General features: G+C 43.7%; 1 protein-coding gene across 1 annotated transcript in view; it reads left to right on the forward strand.

The window, feature by feature from the left end:
• Nucleotides 1–20,105, forward strand: part of TLN2 (talin 2) — a 438,134-nt gene that overhangs the window by 289,719 nt on the left and 128,310 nt on the right. The window contains exons 15-22 of the mRNA XM_082844286.1: nt 1,727–1,907; nt 2,811–2,924; nt 5,423–5,531; nt 6,294–6,502; nt 7,057–7,155; nt 11,639–11,806; nt 13,033–13,327; nt 15,951–16,117. Of these exons, the coding sequence (XP_082700412.1) occupies nt 1,727–1,907; nt 2,811–2,924; nt 5,423–5,531; nt 6,294–6,502; nt 7,057–7,155; nt 11,639–11,806; nt 13,033–13,327; nt 15,951–16,117 (1,342 nt within the window). The remainder of the gene's footprint in view (nt 1–1,726; nt 1,908–2,810; nt 2,925–5,422; nt 5,532–6,293; nt 6,503–7,056; nt 7,156–11,638; nt 11,807–13,032; nt 13,328–15,950; nt 16,118–20,105) is intronic.

Below are 20,105 nucleotides of genomic sequence, written 5' to 3' on the forward strand. Positions count from 1 at the left end.
ACTCCCTTGATGTTAAATAGGGCACTGTAGTAATAACTTTTCTTGTCTGTACTTTATTGTGTGTGTCCATCTTGCTGTCTCACTTGATCTCAGCAGCATCCCCTTGTGGAAGAGGTAGGCTAGATTTTATCATCCCCAGTTCATAGATGAGGAAACCAAAGCTCCTAGAGGTTAGTTGAGATGCATGCATGTGGCAGAGCCCGGACTCAGATTCAGGTGTTCTGATGTCTCCTATAGTGCACTGCCAGAGAGTTCGAGCATATTCCACCACATTGAAGTTGTCTAGTAATAGGAATTGTTTCTCTGATGTTGCTACTCTGTACACTTCCTCACAGTTTGCATCATAATCCCCTTGAAGGTGCTTTTCCACTTGTCCCTCATTTGTACGCAAGTTGGAACCAAATTTGATGTGGTGCATTTCAAGTACTACTTGCTACCCTCTGGCAAAAGACCTTAATTTCTTGAAATTATTAATGACCATTAGATGGACATTAGTAACCTAGTACTTCCTAATAGGGTGAGCTGTTCACTTCCTAGGATTCTGCTGTGCTTGAACTTTTCCTAGGAGCAGCTCAGTAAGTGTCTGAGCCCCGCGTGCTGGGACCCTCCCCACGGATGCAGACGGCATCATGGTGCGGTCTGGTCATGGCAAACAGGAAGAGTGGTCCAGGGGAGTTCCTCATCACTAGACCTTCCACTTCACCCTGTATTAGACATTGGCTGAGATCTTGCAATGCAGCTGAGCTCCGAGAGGAGCCATAGATCCACCCTCCCTAGTGCCAGCCCCTCCGCAGATGTTAATGTTGCTGCGTGGATGCCTGTTGCTTGGAATCCTAGCTTGGCTCACAAGCTTTGCCCTGGACAACAGGGAGTGACCTGCAGTGGTTCCAGAACCCTGGGACAGAGGCTGCTGTGCCTTAATGCAGCTGCTCAGCAACCCTGCCCCCCCACCCCGCAGACTCCCCCGGACTCTCCCTGTGGGTTTGTCCACTGGGCTATGAGGCACCTGTGCCACCCTCAGATTCTTACCTTCATATGCTCAAAGTCCTTTACACTCACTGCTCATTCTAGGAAAATACCAAGAAGTAAAAAAACTGACAATTTTTTTATTAGATGCCCTAGGAGTCTTCCCAGACTTAAGTTGAAATGATCTGGAAGAGAGCCAAAGTCTGCCAATCATCAAAGTTTCTAAGGTGTTGAAACAGCCTTTGTGGTCAATGGCTTTTGACCTGGGGAAGGGGAGCTAAGCTGTGGGAGATTTTAAGTTCTTTTCCACGCTTCTTCCTTCAAGCTAAGGATAAATGGTCTCTGTCCCCAGGGCTTAGAATAGAATGTGGCACACAGTAGATAAGGTGTTGAATGAATGCTATTTCAGGTAGAATTTACGAAATAATAGATCAGTGTATCCAAAACATTCACTTATGCCTAGAACATCATTATTTTTTGTGTCTTTTTTAAGAACAACTAATAGCATAATGCCATGAACCTATCAACTAGATACACTGGGAGTAGTTATTTATATTACTGATTATAAAAGGATTAATTCATCTCAGGGTTCTGCTGAAACATTTTAGTGCTGCTACTTCGTTCACAATTCTGTCTGTATTTGCTTCTTGGAAGCTGGTTGCCATAGCATGAAGCAGTGAACACTGGTGACACCTGTGGTATCTTATTACACTCCCTGTGAATGGCCACCTCGCAGTGACCAAAGTGTCTGTCCCCCTAGGTCCACCATCTTGCAGCAGCAGTTCAATCGCACCGGGAAGGTGGAGCATGGTTCAGTGGCACTGCCGGCCGTGATGCGCTCCGGCTCCAGCGGGCCTGAGACCTTCAATGTTGGAAGCATGCCCTCCCCACAGCAGCAGGTCATGGTTGGACAGATGCACCGAGGCCACATGCCCCCGCTGGTGAGGCTACCAGGGGACTTGCCCTGCTCGTCACTATGCTGCCTTTGGTGTCCAGGGATCCACACCAGCCTGGGGATAGGTTGTGTGTGTCATCCTCACTCTCACTACTTCCTGTCTGAATCCTGGCTCTTCAGCTGTGCAGTCCCAATGCCTAATTCCCAGTGTGTTTTCTTTTAAATGGGTGGCTCTGGCAATGCCCTGTCTAGGACCACAGGTGTCCTTTAGGGCTGGACAAGGACCAGTGACCTCTCCACGTGGTTTGCGAGAGAGGGATAGGACCCTGGTCCCCTGCCTGCTCATCGGCCCAGATACCCCTCAGAGAGGCTTAGAAGTAGACCAAGTCTCTTCCGATCCACACATTTCCCCCCAGCGGATCATTGGTTCTTTCTGCTGTGCTGGTCTACCTGACTCGGGGCCTCTCTCAGGCCTGCTCTGGAATCCCATGCTTTGGGGCAAGAACTTTTTGAAAGCAGAAGAGCCTTAAAGTCCAGAGGTGATTTGAGTGGAGAAGCGTGTTGGCTGTAGGTTTGGGTGGAATCTTATTTACCAAGAAGAGTTCTGATGTAGCACACCCATGTGATTCCTGTGCAGGAGACCTTCTGTCCTGAGCACTCAAGGATTGGGTCCCCTGAGCTCCCCTGCAGGGACTCTTCCTGAGCCTTCTTGTTTTCCACACTCTGCTGATGAGAATCACCCTATTGCAAACACTCATATTTAGTGTCCTACTGATGTATTATAATACCTACTGGTCCCCCGTTGAAATAGGAGCTGGTTCAGGCAGTTTGTTGAGACGTACTCTGGGCTGCTCTCTCATGATCTCAGGTCCACTTTCCTTGCTCATGTAGAGCCTGTGTTGCCAGTCCAGGAGTGTGGTGTGACCCCTTGTGTTACCTGCCTTTGCAGACCTCGGCCCAGCAGGCCCTCATGGGGACCATCAACACGAGCATGCACGCTGTCCAGCAGGCCCAGGACGACCTCAGTGAACTTGACTCCCTGCCGCCTCTCGGCCAGGATATGGTAAGTGTTGTTCAGTGTTTTTATTCGATGTCTCTGCCCTGGCAGAAAACGGGGTTCTGTGCTCTGGCTGGATTCAGTGAGATGAATCTCTGTCTCCAGCTAGGTGAGTTGGAAGTCCGTATTTTTTCAAGAGATGGGGTCTCCATCTCTAGGCTGCACCATAGGAGGAGACAGTCCTAGGGTGCTACAGGCTGTCGGCAGTACCCCATAAGGGCTAAGAACTTGGACTCCAGTCTTATCATTTGGACCCAGATTCCAGCTCTACTGCTCAATGGCTGTGTGAATCTGGGCAGCTTACTCTCTGTAAGCCTCCATTTGGTCATCCCTGAGTAGGGCTGTTGTGAAGACCCAACCATCCAATCATGTAAGGAGTTCTCAGTCCCACACCTAACACATAGTGAGAGCCCAGTGAGTATTAGCTGGGTTTGTTGTTAGTATTTACCCATGGTTCACACACTGGAGCAAGCATCACAGTCTTTCAGAGGGCTGCTAAAACAGATTGCTGGGCCCCTCCCCCATTGTTTCTGACTCAGTAGGTCTGGGGTGGGGCCTGAGTATTTGCATTTCCAGCAAGTTCTCAGGTGCTGCAGCTACTTGTTCAGAGACCATGCTTCACAAACCACTGGGTTACTACTATTGAGCTTTTCAACGAGGCAGGGCGATTAGCTGCCTTCCTGTAGCTGCTGCTGCATGAAATTGTCTAGCCCCTTGCTACTTAAATTGTGATCCACAGGCCAGCAGCATTGGCAGCACTTAGGATCTTGCGAGAGGTGCAGAATCTTAGGCCTTACCCCAAACTTCTGAATCAGAATCTGCATTTTAGTAAAGTTCCTAACTGTTTTGTGTACACATTTTCAAACCACTGGCTATCACTGTCCTTCCCTGCCCTGCTTCACACGTTAAAAATCACCTGAGGAGTTTTAAGGACGAAGCCTAGGGCCCAGGTCAGACCAAACAAATCAGTGTTGCCGGTGGGTGGGGCCTGGGTATCAGTGGGTTTTCATCTCCCTATTGTGATTCTAATATGCAGCCAGGGTTGAAGACCACTGCTTTAAGACTGCCTGACCATCGTAGGGCGAGAACCAAGACACAATTTGTGACCTCATCTTGTCCAGCCAGGCTAACTGCCTCCAAGTTTTCCCTGCTCGGTGTTTTTCCTTTGTGTACTTGTGTACCTGCAGGGTGCAGCATCCTTAGTGCTGTTTCTCCCAGGCCCCTGAAGTCATTAAATATTTTGCTTTGGGGAGCTTGAGAGTAAAAATACATATGGCAGACTCCCATATCCCGCACAGTTGCGAGAGAAAGTTTTAAAATATCTGGATTTAATATTCTTGCTTCACCAATTTTCAAAGAGTTAGTATATAAAATATTTTAGTGCTAGACATACGCTGAACCAAGATTAATATTTTGGGAATGTTTTGGGAAGCAGATCCGCACCTTATATTACCATAGGATCATCATTACCAGTGTATAAATGAGCATTTATTGTCTAAGACCAGAAACAGCCAAAAACAGAATTTGCTATTTATAGGGTCAAATGAACATGAAGTATAAGAACTAGAAAGGTTTTAAAAGACCATTGAGTGAGATTCCACAGTAGAAGAAATGAAAGGCACAGGAGTTGGGTGAAATGTGCTCGAAGTCATATCATTTGTTAGTGGTAGAGCTGGATCCAGAGCAGGGGTCTTGACAACCACCTCCCAAAACCCTACCAGGAAAGGTGCCACGTCAACATGACATTCATCTTGTGAACAAAAGACAATTGCTACGCTGATAGAACACGCATGAGCTAGAACACCCTAATTCTAACCCCATTCTCTAAAAAACAAGATGAAGATTAGCAACAGTTGTTGTTGCCACTGTGCGGTATTATTATGAGATACTAATTTCTTTTATATATATAAATTTATTTATTTATTTATTTTTGGCTGCGTTGGGTCTTCGTTTCTGTGCGAGGGCTTTCTCTAGTTGCGGCAAGCGGGGGCCACTCTTCATCGCGGTGCGCGGCCTCTCACTGTCGCGGCCTCTCTTGTTGCGGATCACAGGCTCCCGATGCGCAGGCTCAGTAGTTGTAGCTCACGGGCCTAGTTGCTCCACGGCATGTGGGATCTTCCCAGACCAGGGCTCGAACCCGTGTCCCCTGCATTGGCAGGCAGATTCTCAACCACTGCGCCATGAGGGAAGCCCCATGAGATACTAATTATTTTCAATTTTTAAATTGAATTTACCTACATAAAGCCACAGAATTTTTCTCTCCAAGATCTTAAAGACAACATAACGTGAGTAAAAAGCACTGAGAGATTACGTGCCATTCAGCATGAGTGAATGAGCAGGAAGCCCGTTAAGGACATCGTTCAAGGTGACTTAGGGGCCTCGTTGGTGCTGGCCCAGTGAAAACAGTGTGGCCAAAACGCTGGTCTCATTTTATGGCACAACTTCTCTGGTTTCCTGGGCAATCCTGTGCAGCACTTTTGTCATGAAGTTGTCTGGTTTTGCAGGCGTCTAGGGTATGGGTTCAGAATAAAGTCGACGAATCCAAACATGAAATCCACTCTCAAGTCGATGCCATCACAGCTGGAACAGCTTCAGTTGTTAACCTCACAGCCGGTAAGTCCCTGAGGAATTTGTGGTGTATTGTGCTTTTGTTAAAAACAAACGTTCTTATTCTTTGATTGAAACAACAGATTTGTCCTATTCTGAGAGGAGAGTCTATTATTAGGCCCTCACAATGCTTCAGACATTTTCTCCCACTGACCCAGGAGAAATGTGGTGAACATCTCATACCTTTTTGTCTGGATCATGCATCATCAGTAAAAACCACTTATCCAGCTCTTCTCATTGTTCAAGCTGCTGGACATACTTCAAAGTATATCAAGGCCAGTTTCTCCCTTCTGAGAGCTTACAGTCTCAAAATGGTTTTAATTGACTAGCCATCATGGGTGCCTTCTTCTGTCTTGTCCAGCCATGGTCTCCTCTGTATAGCACGACTCCCAGCCTTGCACTGTCACATGAGAGCCAGGGAAGATCTTGGCTTCACCAAGCAGCGTTGCAGTGTTTCAGGGGGAGAGTTGACCTCTCCAAGCGGCTGACCTTGGAGCAGCCTTCTGAAAAGGGCCGTGAGATGCTGATTCTTCCTTGGGAATTTTAAAGGTGCACATGCTCAGTATCTTAATATATGAGGCCTCGGGGTAAAAGGACCCCATGAAGAGCAGTACCTTGGAGATGGGGAGACGTCTGACTCCTGCAGGGTGGGGGCGTCGTTGGTGGGGGCAGGGTTCTGCTGTCAGTGTTACCCTGTTTCCTGTCAACCTGGGCTCCCCTCAACCTTCACCACCCTCCTTGGATGGTTATGGTCCTTCTCTGTCCCAGGTGACCCTGCAGACACCGACTACACCGCTGTGGGGTGTGCCATCACCACCATTTCTTCCAACCTGACGGAGATGTCCAAGGGCGTGAAGCTGTTGGCGGCCCTCATGGACGATGAGGTAGGCAGCGGGGAGGACTTGCTCAGAGCTGCAAGGACCCTCGCCGGGGCCGTGTCGGATTTGCTGAAAGCTGTGCAGCCGACTTCTGGAGAGGTGAGCTTTGGGGCCATCAGTCACTCGGGTTCTGATGAGGGAGGTGCAGCCTCTGGGTCCCATGCGGTTCTTGCATCCTGAGCTGTCCCTTCCATCCTGACGACTCATGTTCCCACCCTCTGGGATTTGGAGTTGGTGAACTGGGTGCAGAAACCATGGTTCAACCTTTGAGACTGGTTGAGCTCTTAGTAGGAAGCCTCCTTTCCCCACCCAAGGGTACTTGATTAGATGTAACCTCAGAAACTAACACACGTGACCAATACACATTTAAAGGGCATACAAGTCTGTACGCTAATTTCCTACCAGCTGAATGAGGCTCATTATTTGAGCATTTCACATCTATGCAGCCATTGCTGGTTTGTGAGCCACAGGCATTTCCTTGCATAGATTCCACCAGGACGTGGATGTCTCCTGTCTGGCAGATAGTTCAAGAGTCTCACTGAGGTGCAGGAGGAGGCCATCCTGTAGGATTCCTCTTCCTGCACTGCCCTGTCTGACGGCGCTGGGGAGGCAATGCATTCTCTTTCCCACTAAGATGTGCTCTGTGTTCGTAGCCTCGACAGACAGTTTTGACTGCCGCTGGAAGTATTGGACAAGCCAGTGGAGATCTTCTGCGGCAGATCGGAGAGAATGAGACTGATGAGCGATTCCAGGTAAGATATTTGCAGCCCATAACCTTGGAGCCTAAGCGATGGCCTTAGACCCAAGCAGGGAGAAGGTAATGAAAAACTGAGTCTTCCTTGAGCAGACAAAAAAAAGATGAAGGTGGATTATCTCAGAGTGTGGTCTTTATGTGTTAAAGAAAAAGAAATTTTAATTGAAAGACTCATTTCACTTACATTGTGCATCACCACTTTGAAACACTTACTTAGCTGTTCTCACTAGTAAGCATGCTACACTTTCTTCAAACACAGATATGGATGGAATAATGTCACAACCACCCTTATACCGACCACCCAACCTCTAGAGGTATCAACTCGTGGCCAAGCTTGTTTTATATATTTGGGGTGGTTTTTAATTGCATCATTCTTTTTTTTTCTTTCTTTTTTTTTATGAAGACATTACTTTTTAAAAATGTTTTTATTTTTTACCTTATAAATTTATTTCTTTATTTTTGACTGTGTTGGGTCTTCGTTGCTGTGTGCGGGCATTCTTTAGTTGCGGCAAGCGGGGGCTACTGTTCATTGCGGTGCGCGGGCTCTCATTGCAGTGGCTTTTCTTGTTGTGGAGCACGGGTTTTAGGCGCGTGGGCTCAGTAGTTGTGGCTTGCGGGCTTAGTTGCTCTGCGGCATGTGGGATCTTCCTGGACCAGGGATCAAACCTGTGTCCCTTGCATTGGCAGGTGGATTCTTTTTTTTTTTTTTTTTAATATCTTCATTGGAGTGTAATTGCTTTACAATGTTGTGTTAGTTTCTGCTGTACAACAAAGTGAATCAGCTGTAAGTAGACATATATCCCCATATCCCCTCCCTCTGAGCCTCCCTCCCATCCTCCCTACCCACCCCTCTAGGTGGTCACAAAGCACCGAGCTGATCTCCCTGTGCTATGTGGCTGCTTCCCACTAGCTATCTATTTTACATTTGGTATGTCAATGCTACTCTCTCACTTCGTCCCAGCTTCCCCTTCCCCAGCGGGAGGATTCTTAACCACTGTGCCACCAGGGAAGTCCCTAATTGCATCATTCTTGAGTTCACATGTAAGAGTGAAAACACGGGCACTCCCTTACACTCTGCTGACACATAGGACAGGCTTTCCTTTGTGTTTAGAGCTGGGTCTCTTGTCTGTGTCATATCCAAAACCACCAGTGTGGCAGTCTTTTTTGTCACCACTTTTTTTTCAATACCAGGGGCGTGTCCTCTGGGGATCAGCTGTAGCCACTGTTTGCAGCTGGCTGGATGCACTGCCAGCTCAGACAAGATCTCAACCTGTTTGCCTCTATTCCCAGACCCCGCAGATGGGGTGCAGAGGCCTTCTGCCAGGGATCTTCAGGCTCAGATGAACTCTTCACATACTTGTGGGAAGATGCCTTTCATTCCTCATCCTCCTAAGTCTTCATTTTACAAGTAACATACAAATACATTCTAATTAAACTGTTATAGTTTGAGCCCTTGTTCTCTGGAAGATGCCCTTTTCCAAATCCTATGTCAGGTTCAATGTTTGGGATTTCTGTAGAATTCAGAATTAAAGGATCATTCAACTTTCCAGTAGTGTTCAAGTCGCTTCAGGGCAATTTTGCTTGCTATTTTGTCTAGAACTGCCGAACTTCATCACCTCAAGACGTGTCAGTTAACGCTAAGACATGGTCATGTATGTTGTGGATACATGAAACATGTACCTTCTCTACTCTCCACATTCCTGGGGTGCTGGGAACATAGCACTCATTCAGATCCTGCAATACAATGAGACATTCAGTGCATGAACATTCATGTGATCATGGAGGCTGAGACCCAGAATGAGTGGTAGGAGTATTTCTGGAAGCCATTTCTGTGCTGGAATGTCCAATAATAACTGTAAACAGAATTAACTGTAGACCACATAAATACATCTCAGTAAAGCCAAGCTAATTATGTCCCCATCCTGACTTCCCCTTAGTCAGATCCTCAAACTACCCTTGTGTGTCCTGTGCATTCTGTATTAGAGCAAGTAATTCTTTGTAGGTAGGTACCTACTTAGGAATTGCGTAAATACGAGATCCAACTGTTGGTTTACTTGGCTTAATTATCTTGATGCAGTCAACTTATTTTCCAAAGTGTTTGGGAAGATTGAGAGGGAAGTCACAGTCCTTCGTTAAGGCATCTCGTATATCCTTGAGTATGTATGTATGTATGTATGTATTTATTTTTGGCTATGTTGAGTCTTCACTGCTGCACATGGGCTTTCTCTAATTGCACCGAGCAGGGGCTACTCTTCTTTGCGGTGTGTGGGCTCTAGGCGCGCAGGCTCAGTAGTTGTGGCGCACGGGCTTCGTTGCTCCGTAGCATGTGGGATCTTCCCAGACCAGGGATCAAACCCATGACCCCTGCATTGGCAGGCAGATTCTTAACCACTGTGCCACCAGAGAAGTCCCTGCCTTGAGGTGTTTTTTGTTTTTCTTTTTAAGATTTTCCTCTTTTTTTTTCTTTGACAGACTGTTTCCATCACAGTGTAAATGCAGACTCCACCTCCTAATATCTGCTTCTATGCAGACGTGCTAGGGAAGCAGGTTCAAGTTTAGGGTAGGTCCTGTGGAGGCTTTCTTAACAGGGGAAGGCCTGGCTTGAATGTTTCCCATTCTCTAGGTAAACACCAGGACAGTAAGGTGATCCTACAACCTCCTCCAGTTATGGGTAGCCCCTGGCTTACTGACATTGGATTTCTTACTCTCTATTTTTCTGATTCTTGAGATCCTATCTTGGAGCTTTTTATTGAGTTTTCAATGTACTGCATGTTCCCAGAGTTAACAAAGATTTATTTTACATGAGCTGCATAATAGTGGTCTTGTTGAAAAGTTTGACAAGGGCCTTGTCGGCAACTATAGCCATAGTATCACGTTCTTTTTCTAACTGTATTTTTTTTTTTCTGGGACAAAATTAATAGGAGGAGCAGGATTTCTATAAATGAGTCTAACAAAGCCCTTTAGAACAGTCAAGAGTTTGCATGACCAAATCTTGGTCCCGGGGTGAAAAGATGGATCCTATCAAGGGAAGGAATACTTTGACCCATTTTGGGAAGACTGCTTTTAAAAATCTTGATAATAATTTGTGACATTCAAATTTTGTTTTCCCTGAGCATTGAGATAGATGTCCAAGAACTGTAACTTTGCAGGCCATGTTGGGAGCAGTTTCTAGAAGTTGTATGACAGATGAGTGCCAGTCAGATCCCAAAGGCATCTTCAACTTTCGGCACCACAGGCTGTGGTTTTCCCTTGGACATCCAGGAAACACCAGAGACCTAAAAAAGGCTGGACCAAGCTGTTCCTTTCAGGCTGCTTTGTTGTTGTCCATTTTAAAAGCTGCTTATTTGGTGGATTCATGGGTTTCTGATTTGCCGGGATAAGGTAGAGTCTTTGCCCTGTGTACAGTTGTACAGGCTAAACACTCTTCCCAGTATATCTTCTCATAAAATACCTTGTTGTAAAGACTCTGTGGTGCCCTTTGCATTCAGAATCAAAAGTGCTTTTCATTATCTGATGAATTAATAAAGACTTCTGACCACACTTCCTCTGGGAGAAAGCCTTGACATGTTCAAAATAATAATGGCTTATATGTTTGGGAAGGCATTTCCAAACCAAATAAATGACTTTCAGTATTAAAAGCCAAGAAGTGAATTAAACGTAGCAGTGGTGATTCTTCAGGTCACAGAAGTGGGTGACACATCTGATGGGCTAAGTCAAAGGATTCTCCATCCTGCAGGCAGAAAGCCTTTACGTTGACTTGAAGCATAAACTGATCTCTAAAGGCGCAGAGCTCCTTGCATCTTCAGTGAGGTCTTCTTGTAGCTGGTTTATTTATGTAGGCTCCCTTTCCACTTTTCATAATAATTCATCTCCATCCACAAGGCACCAGAACACTGAGAATCACTTATGTTCAGAGCATTCACGGGCTCTTGAGCTGGAGGTGCTATCCGTGCATGTTCAACGTTGCCCTCTGGAGGCCGAGATGTGGCTGAATTTCTGATGACGGCTTGGATCTTGTGCAAAGTAGAAATCAGAAAAATAAATTTTCAAGTTAGAGTGGGGCATGATGATGGAGGCCGTGAATTTTATCCTTCCTGCTGCTCATAGTGTATATTTTCAGCTGATCCACCACAGACTCAGGAGATGTTGTCAAGATTCTAAGTGTTGTTTAAGTGCACAAATGTGAGTCAGTGGTTAAAATACAAGCCTTTCCCTCACACTAACCTATTTTGGATTGAAACCTATGCTACTTAATGTATAGGAGACTGTGTTATTAGGATGTAAGTCTCCTTCCTTAATTAGCTCTCAGGCTAACTGGACATTTCAGAAAAATAAATGGAAAAATTATTTCTAAAGTACGGAAGGAAAAAGGTCAAATGGAATTTTAATAAAATGTTTAGGTGGACCACCACACTTTACTTTCAGGCTGTGAAGCGTGATTAGGAAAATATAAATGACTATTTTTTTTTTTCTTTTCTTAGGACGTCTTAATGAGTTTGGCCAAAGCTGTTGCCAATGCTGCTGCCATGTTGGTACTAAAGGCAAAGAATGTTGCCCAAGTGGCTGAGGACACAGTCCTACAGAACAGGGTGATTGCTGCCGCCACCCAGTGCGCCCTCTCCACCTCCCAGCTTGTGGCGTGTGCCAAGGTAAGCCAGCTGGCACCCCAGCCCTTTCTACAGTGTCACACGCTCTTATCTGCCTCCAGGCATTGAGAGGAACCAGGGGCAGAACTTGTTAAAATTGTCTAAGACTTAGAGCTTGCTTCAGGTGTCTTTTAGGTGACATGACAGGATTTTAGTATAAGGTGTCCAGTTCTTTAATCATTTTTTCCTTGTTCAGGTCCTCAGTCAGTGGTCCTTTTTGTATCTCATTGCCATTTCTACATGCCAATTGCTGTGTCTCCCCTTTGGACTTCTCAGCATGTCTTCTTTACCCCTGTGCACAAAGAGCTCTTGGATTGTGTAGTTACAGCATTATATATGGGTTCAGTAATAATCCGTAGAGTCCATGGGAGCCCTTTCTGCACTGCACAGAATCAGAAGGAGGTAATGATGAAGTTCATGGTTGCCAGTGAGGATGTACACCCTCTGTGTAATACACTACTTCATTAAGCACCATCATCCCCAGTTTACTGAAGAGGAAACTGAGGCCCTTAGATGTTACTGATGACAGCCACAGAAATCGTAAGTGGCAGGACTAGGGTTGCAACTCGGGCCAGTCTGACTTCAGATACCCTTTCCACTCAACCATGTGTATCTTTGCTGAGATGACGTGTCACAAGATGGGAGCCATCTGTTTCTCAACCTGATGACATAACATATTGTACAGATGTGTAATCTGGTTCAGCCTGGCATTTCTGGTCCTATCGGAGCATTTGCAATATCAGTCAGAGGGGTCACTGATGATCTCCCTCCTGCTTTCCTCGTTCACCATCCTAGTATCACAGATTACTGACACAACTCCCCTAATCTTTCAAATAATTTAGAGGCAGAGTTCCAGGAAATATAATATATTCCTCTGGAAAAAAATATAATTCTTTTACATAGTCTTTATCTCAGCTCAGAAGACTCAATTCAGAGGTTCCTAAGAGCAGGAGTTATAAAGGGTAAATATCAGAAATTTCTCTCTACAGAAGTAGTCAGTAGTATCAATGGTTGTAGAGCACTAATGGAGATGAAAGTTAACGGGCATCTAAAATCACAAAGTGAAATGGTGAAGTATGAGAAACCTCAGTGATGGTTTGGTTGAATCCCTGGTCCTATAAATAAGGAACTGAGGCCCAGACCACAGAAGGATGTGGTGGAAATGCTAGTGGGTGCTGGAGACCAGAGTTGTCCCACGGTAACCAAGACTCACTCCTGTCTCGCTTCAGGTCGTGAGCCCCACCATCAGCTCCCCTGTGTGCCAGGAGCAGCTGATTGAAGCAGGGAAGCTCGTGGACCGCTCAGTGGAGAACTGCGTCCACGCCTGCCAGGCAGCCACCGACGACACTGAGCTGCTGAAGCAGGTCAGCGCGGCGGCCAGTGTGGTCAGCCAGGCCCTCCACGATCTCCTGCAGCATGTGCGACAGTTCGCCAGCCGAGGCGAGCCCATTGGTCGCTATGACCAGGCCACCGACACCATCATGTGTGTCACCGAGAGCATCTTCAGCTCCATGGGCGATGCTGGTGAGGGGCTGGTCTGTGGGTGGGCCGGTCGGTTTAGGGTTCCCTGATGGTGATGATTGTGAGTGAGTCGGACGATGGTTGCCTGGACATCTGGCAAAAGGGCAAGTTCTCATCCGCCTCAGTCAGAGGCTTCTTCCCTGAGGCTGGGAAGAAGATTTGAGACTCCTAATGTGCCTGTCCCAGCAACACTGAAAGACTTAACGTTAACTAGGGTATCTTTATTTAATAATTTAGTTACACAGTAAATCCCTTTTGTTCCAAGAATGTCCACGTTGGGTACGGTAGAGTTGGTGCAGCCACAGGGGTAGGCAAGAATGAGGCTTGGAATGAAGTTTATTATACTGACAGGTCCCACACAGGGGGTCACTGTGTGTCACACAGGGTCACAGGGGAAGCATCGAGTTCTGATCAGACGGCAGAAGACAGGATCGAGGAGAGAGCTTAGGCCACCACCTATGTTGGGATTTCTGTGGGAAAGGCAAGATGAACAGCTTAAGTTTGGCAAGTCTGAATAATTTCAGCTGGCTCTACCCTTATAGAGGTGATCCCTAGTTGCCTGGTCCATGGCTCTGGGATGATGAAGGCAGAGGAATATTGTCTCCTGGGCTGTAGGGACCAGACAGAGGATGACTCTGGATTGGGTAGTTTACCACCATGCTCTTGGCTAGACCCTTTACTATCTCTAAGTATTGGCTAGCTCTGGGAGGGGCAGTCTCTTTCCAACCAGAAAGGTTTTTCTAAGATGTCAAACACAACGAGATATATATATATATATATATATATATATATATATATATAATGTATGTATGTATGTAAAATGCACCTTTTCAGTCTATTAGTTAAAAATTACGTCTCCCCAGACCCAGCCCATCACTATCCCATCTAAATCTCTAGAATTGACCACTTACCAATTTCTGTTTCATCTTTGCAGAAATGTTCAATCTTCCTACTGATATTTATGTGTATGTACAACACCCTCTTTCTTTTCATATTAATGGAATTCTGTTACACGTACTCTTCTGCAACCTTTTTCACTGAATATATTAGAAAGTTTCTTCATGTTGACCTATACACTAATCTTTTTAATGACAGCATAGTATTCTATTCAATGAATGCATCATAATCTACTTAACCAGTTGTCTTTTAATGGACATTTAGGTGGTTTCCAAGTTTCTGTTTGTTTTACAAAATTAATATTGCAGTAACCATTCTTGTAAAAATATCTCTGTTTACTTTGGGGAGTAGATGTAGGATAAATTCCTATCAGTTGAATTTCTGAGCCAATAAGTATGTACATTTTTTATTTTAAATGTGTCTGAAGTTTCTCTCCAGAAAGGTTCCACAGTTTGCAAGCCTACCAGGAGTTTGTAAGAAGTCTATTTTCCTACTTCTTCCTCAGCACAGAGCAACACTTCTTAACGACTATATTTTTAAAGAAAATTACCTTGTGATTTTCTCTATCCTTCTTAAGTGATTTAAGAGATGGCACTGCTCCACACATCTGGATTTTTTTTGGTTCTTTTGTTTTTTTTTTTTAATAAACTTTTTACTTTGGAATATTTTTTCTATATACAGTAAAGTTGCTGGGGTAATAGACTTCTCTTGTACCCTTCCCAGTTTCCCTCCTTTTTAGCATCTCCGTTAGGCCGCGGGACATTGGTCAGAACTGGGAGATGAGCATTGGTATGTTACTGTTAACTAAACTACGGACATGGTTCAGATTTCACCAACTTTTCACTAATGTCCATTCACTGTCCCAGGATCCAATCCAGGGTACCTTGAACTGAGCACTTTTTGATTTTCGTGAAAGCCTTTTTCCCCCTTAATGTTAATAATGCTTCGTCATCCTTCACAAATGACCTTTCGGGGAGGAAATTGCTCATATTTGAGTAGTTTTATTTTTAATGTTGACGATGGTACCCCTCCCACTTCCAAAAGGAAGTTGAAATAGATAACAGTAAAATCCCAACTACTAATAACAATTACTAATAACGAGATCAAAATCAATGCTGGGAAGGAAAGGGTGAGTAAATTGATAGGAAGACTGGGCCAAGGCAAATCTCAGCCTTTGAGCATGAAACTGGGGTCTGTGCTTCCTATGAGTGAGAGCCAAGTGACACAAATAGAGTAGGTTATGTGATACCACTCATCTGGTGTTAGGTAGCATGCAGATTGACTCAAAATTTTAGAATATTTTTCCTGTGCACATTTACTCAAAGAGCTCATTATAGGGGCTTTTGTGTAAGTGGCTTCTGACGTGAGGTAAATAATATTTTCTATATAAGTATTTACTAAGCTTAAATGCACATAATAAATCCACATAATCTTGTTCCCTGCCTTCTCTTTATGAAGGGTTCCTCTTAGATTACTTATGTCATTTTTATCCCGCACAGTTAAAGACTGAACTTGGATGTGATTGGGGGTAGACAGGCCTGGCAGCCGCAGGGAATATTTTTGGTTCAGAATCTGACTTGGCTTCATTGCTTAGGAATGGAGCATGGAGGCTCATTTCTCTTCGTCCCTTTTGCCAGAGGAATAGAGACAAGACTGTGCTGGCTCCTGAGGTTTCCCCTGAGCTTTAGGAAGCAGACAAACAGACTGCATCCTCTGTCCCACCCTCTAGGTGAAATGGTACGCCAGGCCCGGGTCCTGGCTCAGGCCACCTCAGACCTCGTCAACGCCATGAGGTCAGATGCGGAAGCAGAAATCGACATGGAGAATTCCAAGAAGCTCCTGGCAGCGGCCAAACTCTTGGCTGACTCTACCGCTCGCATGGTGGAGGCTGCAAAGGTAGTACGTTGGATTTATTCAATTGAAAAGTGAACATCATTGAAAGTTAGGATTTGGAAGGTATCTTCAAGAAAGAGAATGGTCAGACGAGTGTGCATTTTTGTTTGTTTAAAATCTATATGGCTTTGTAATGTTTAACCTTCTTCAAGTGGGAAAGGGGAAGGTCTTGGAACACATGAATGAAAAAACTCTTTAGGGAAGTGGTGCTGACTCAGCCATAGACAAGAGTCCCTGCTTAGCCAGTACTCTTTTTACATTGAGTCATTGCCATTGGCTTTAGTGAAAATGATGATTAATTTCAACTTGAGATTTCAACAGTAAATTCACTTTGACCTGTTTTCTTCCTGCAGCCTTAATGTCACTTTGCCCTCCATTCGACTTCTCAGCTAAACTTCTTTCAAGATTTTGCATAGGTGACAAACTTATGGTTACCAAAGGGGAAAGGTGGGGAGAGGGATAAATTAGGAATTTGGGAGTAACATATACACACTACTATATATAAAATAGATAAACAACGAGGACCATACTGTATAGCACAGGGAAGTATACTCCATATTTTGTAATAACCTATATGGGAAAAGAATCTGAAAAAGAATATATGTATATATAAATATATACATAAGAATAAAGGCAGCAAATTCTCAAAACTCACCACTTAAAAAAAAAAAAAAAAAGATTTTGCATAGGTGTTTCCTGCTTCACTGTTATCCAAAACCCAGTAGCTATTTATAGGAGAGTTTGAATAAAGAGTTAACAGACAACTTTGTGCTTTTTGACAGCTATCCTATGTCATGATGCTTCTTTTTTTTTTTAATTTTTGAGTTTTATTTTATTTATTTTTTTATACAGCATGTTCTTATTAGTCATCCATTTCATACACATCAGTGTATACATGTCAACCCCAATCTCCCAATTCATCACACCACCACCCACCACCACCACCCCCCACGGCTTTCCCCCCTGGTGTCCATACGTTTGTTCTCTACATCTGTGTCTCAACTTCTGCCCTGCAAACCAGTTCATCTGTACCATTTTTCTAGGTTCCACATACATGCGTTAATATACGGTATTTGTTTTTCTCTTTCTGACTTACTTCACTCTGTATGACAGTCTCTAGATCCATCCACATCTCTACAAATGACCCAATTTCATTCCTTTTTATGGCTGAGTAATATTCCATTGTATATATGTACCACATCTTCTTTATCCATTCGTCTGTTTATGGGCATTTAGGTTGCTTCCATGACCTGGCTATTGTAAATAGTGCTGCATTGAACATTGGGGTGCATGTGTCTTTTTGAATTATGGTTTTCTCTGGGTATATGCCCAGTAGTGGGATTGCTGGATCATATGATAATTCTAATTTTTAGTTTTTTAAGGAACCTCCATACTGTTCTCCTTACTGGCTGTTATCAATTTACATTCCCACCAAAAGTGCAAGAGGGTTCCCTTTTCTCCACACCCTCTCCAGCATTTGTCGTTTGTAGATTTTCTGATGATGCCCATCCTAACTTAAAAGCCAGTGATTCTTGTTTATGGTTTCCTTTGCTGTGCAAAAACTTTTAAGTTTCATTAGGTCCCATTTGTTTATTTTTGGTTTTATTTCCATTTCTCTAGGAGGTGGGTCAAAAAGGATCTTGCTGTGATTTATGTCATAGAGTGTTCTGCCTATGTTTTCCTCTAAGAGTTTTATAGTGTCTGGCCTTACGTTTACATCTTTAATCCATTTTGAGTTTCTTTTTGTGTATGGTGTTAGAGAGTGTTCTAATTTCATTCTTTTACATGTAGCTGTCCAGTTTTCCCAGCACCACTTATTGAAGAGGCTCTCTTTTCTCCATTGTATATTCTTGCCTCCTTCATCAAAGATAAGGTGACCATATGTGCATGGGTTTATCTCTGGGCTTTCTATCCTGTTCCATTGATCTGTATTTCTCTTTTTGTGCCAGTACCATACTGTCTTGATTACTGTAGCTTTGTAGTGTTGTCTGAAGTCAGGGAGCCTGATTCCTCCAGCTCTGTTTTTTCTTTCTTAAGATTGCTCTGTTTATTTGGGGTCTTTTGTGTTTCCATACAAATTGTGAAATTTTTTGTTTTAGTTCTGTGAAAAATGCCATTGGTAGTTTGATAGGGATTGCATTGAATCTGTAAATTGCTTTGGGTAGTGTAGTCATTTTCACAATGTTGATTCTTCCAATCCAGGAGCATGGTATATCTCTCCATCTGTTTGTATCATCTTTAATTTTTCTTTCATCAGTGCCTTATAGTTTGCTGCATACAGGTCTTTTGTCTCCTTAGGTAGGTTTATTCCTAGGTATTTTATTCTTTTTGTTTTTGCAGTGGTAAATGGGAGTGTTTCCTTAATTTCTCTTTCAGATGTTTCATCATTAGTGTATAGGAATGCAAGAGATTTCTGTGCATTAATTTTGTATCCTGCTACTTTACCAAATTCATTGATTAGCTCTAGTAGTTTTCTGGTAGCATCTTTAGGCTTCTCTATGTATAGTATCACGTCATCTGCAAACAGTGACAGTTTTACTTCTTCTTTTCCAATTTGGATTCCTTTTATTTTTCTTCTCTAATTGCTGTTAAAAGCCAGTGATTCTTATCCAGGGCTCTGTTTCAGAACCCTGTGAAACTTACTGAGGTACACATGCCTTAATTCCACCCCCAAAGAGCCTAACTTCCGAGTTTGCTGCTAAGACCCGGTGTATGTGTGTGTGTTTCACAGAAGATTCCGATGCCTACCTCTGGGTGAGAACTATTTTAAATGGATAAGGCTGTATTTATCTATGATGTTTTTACTATGCAATTAGCATATGCTTTTGGTGAAATGAATAGAGAATGCAGTAAGTATAAATAAGAAAACAGAAATGACTTTCAACTTCATATCACCAAGGTAACATGTTGAATGTATTCCTATGCATTTCAGATTCATTAAACATCCCCACAGCTTAGCCTGCCTCCTTGGTCTCTAACAGAACAGTAATGTGTCTCAACCGTGTGTGTGAATTGCTTCACTTTTGATGTAATGTGACATGCAGTAACATCCAGTAGACCTTCCTCCTTGTCTGACTCACCATTGTATTACCTGAGGGGCTGGTAGTCCTTAGAGATATGTCTTGGGTAGGGCTGAAGAGAGTCCCCAGGAGGGGCAGGGTCCGAACTTCCTTCCTCTGTCCCTGATCCCCCTTTCAGTCAAGAAACTCTGTTCCTTAGCGTCCCTTTTAGCAAAAATACGCATTAGGGTTTTGGATTATAGTTAATTTTTTTAAGGTTGTGACTAGTTTTGTTTCCTTTTTTTTCTCCTAAGTTTAAAGAAAGCCATTTCAGGCAAACCCTCATGTTCACAAAAATTACTTGCTAGGCTGGAAAGAATCTTAGTGAAAAATCTAATCTGTCCCTTACTTTACAAATGAGAAAATTAAAACTCAGAAAGATTAAACCTACCATCACATAACCAGGACTGAGCCAGGACCAATGTGCACATTTGTTTTTAGATGTGTAGTGCTCCCCAGACTCTTTCACGGCATTTTACCAAGTTACCAAAGTGTTTGTTATTTTTGTTTATTTATATTAGATGGGACAAGGTTGAGTGTTTTTGTTAAGTTCTTTTAACTTTTTAGTTAAAAGTTGATACTTTGTTGTCACGGCAGTATTTTAATTTGCTGAATTTTGTTGAAAGACAAAGAATGTACGATGGTTAGACTTCCAAAGAATATATATAGTGTGAAGAAAAAAAAGATTTCATAATCAGTAACTAAGATTTCAGGCCAAGATTAGTACCCCATATCTAATACACATTCATCATAAAAAAGATATTGCTAAGGAAGGATCCAGACACGCACGTCAGTGTAACGTGCAGAAATGGTGCTTTCCTGCTGCTTGAAACACACAGTTAAGGCTTGCATGCCACTGGAGGCATTGATAAAGGAGTGGCTTTAGAAAATACCCGATGACCAGAAAAAATAAAATGACTCTCATAAACCAG

Source organism: Leucopleurus acutus, assembly GCF_964270905.1.
Source record: "Leucopleurus acutus genome assembly, chromosome: 1".
NCBI lineage: Eukaryota > Metazoa > Chordata > Mammalia > Artiodactyla > Delphinidae > Leucopleurus > Leucopleurus acutus.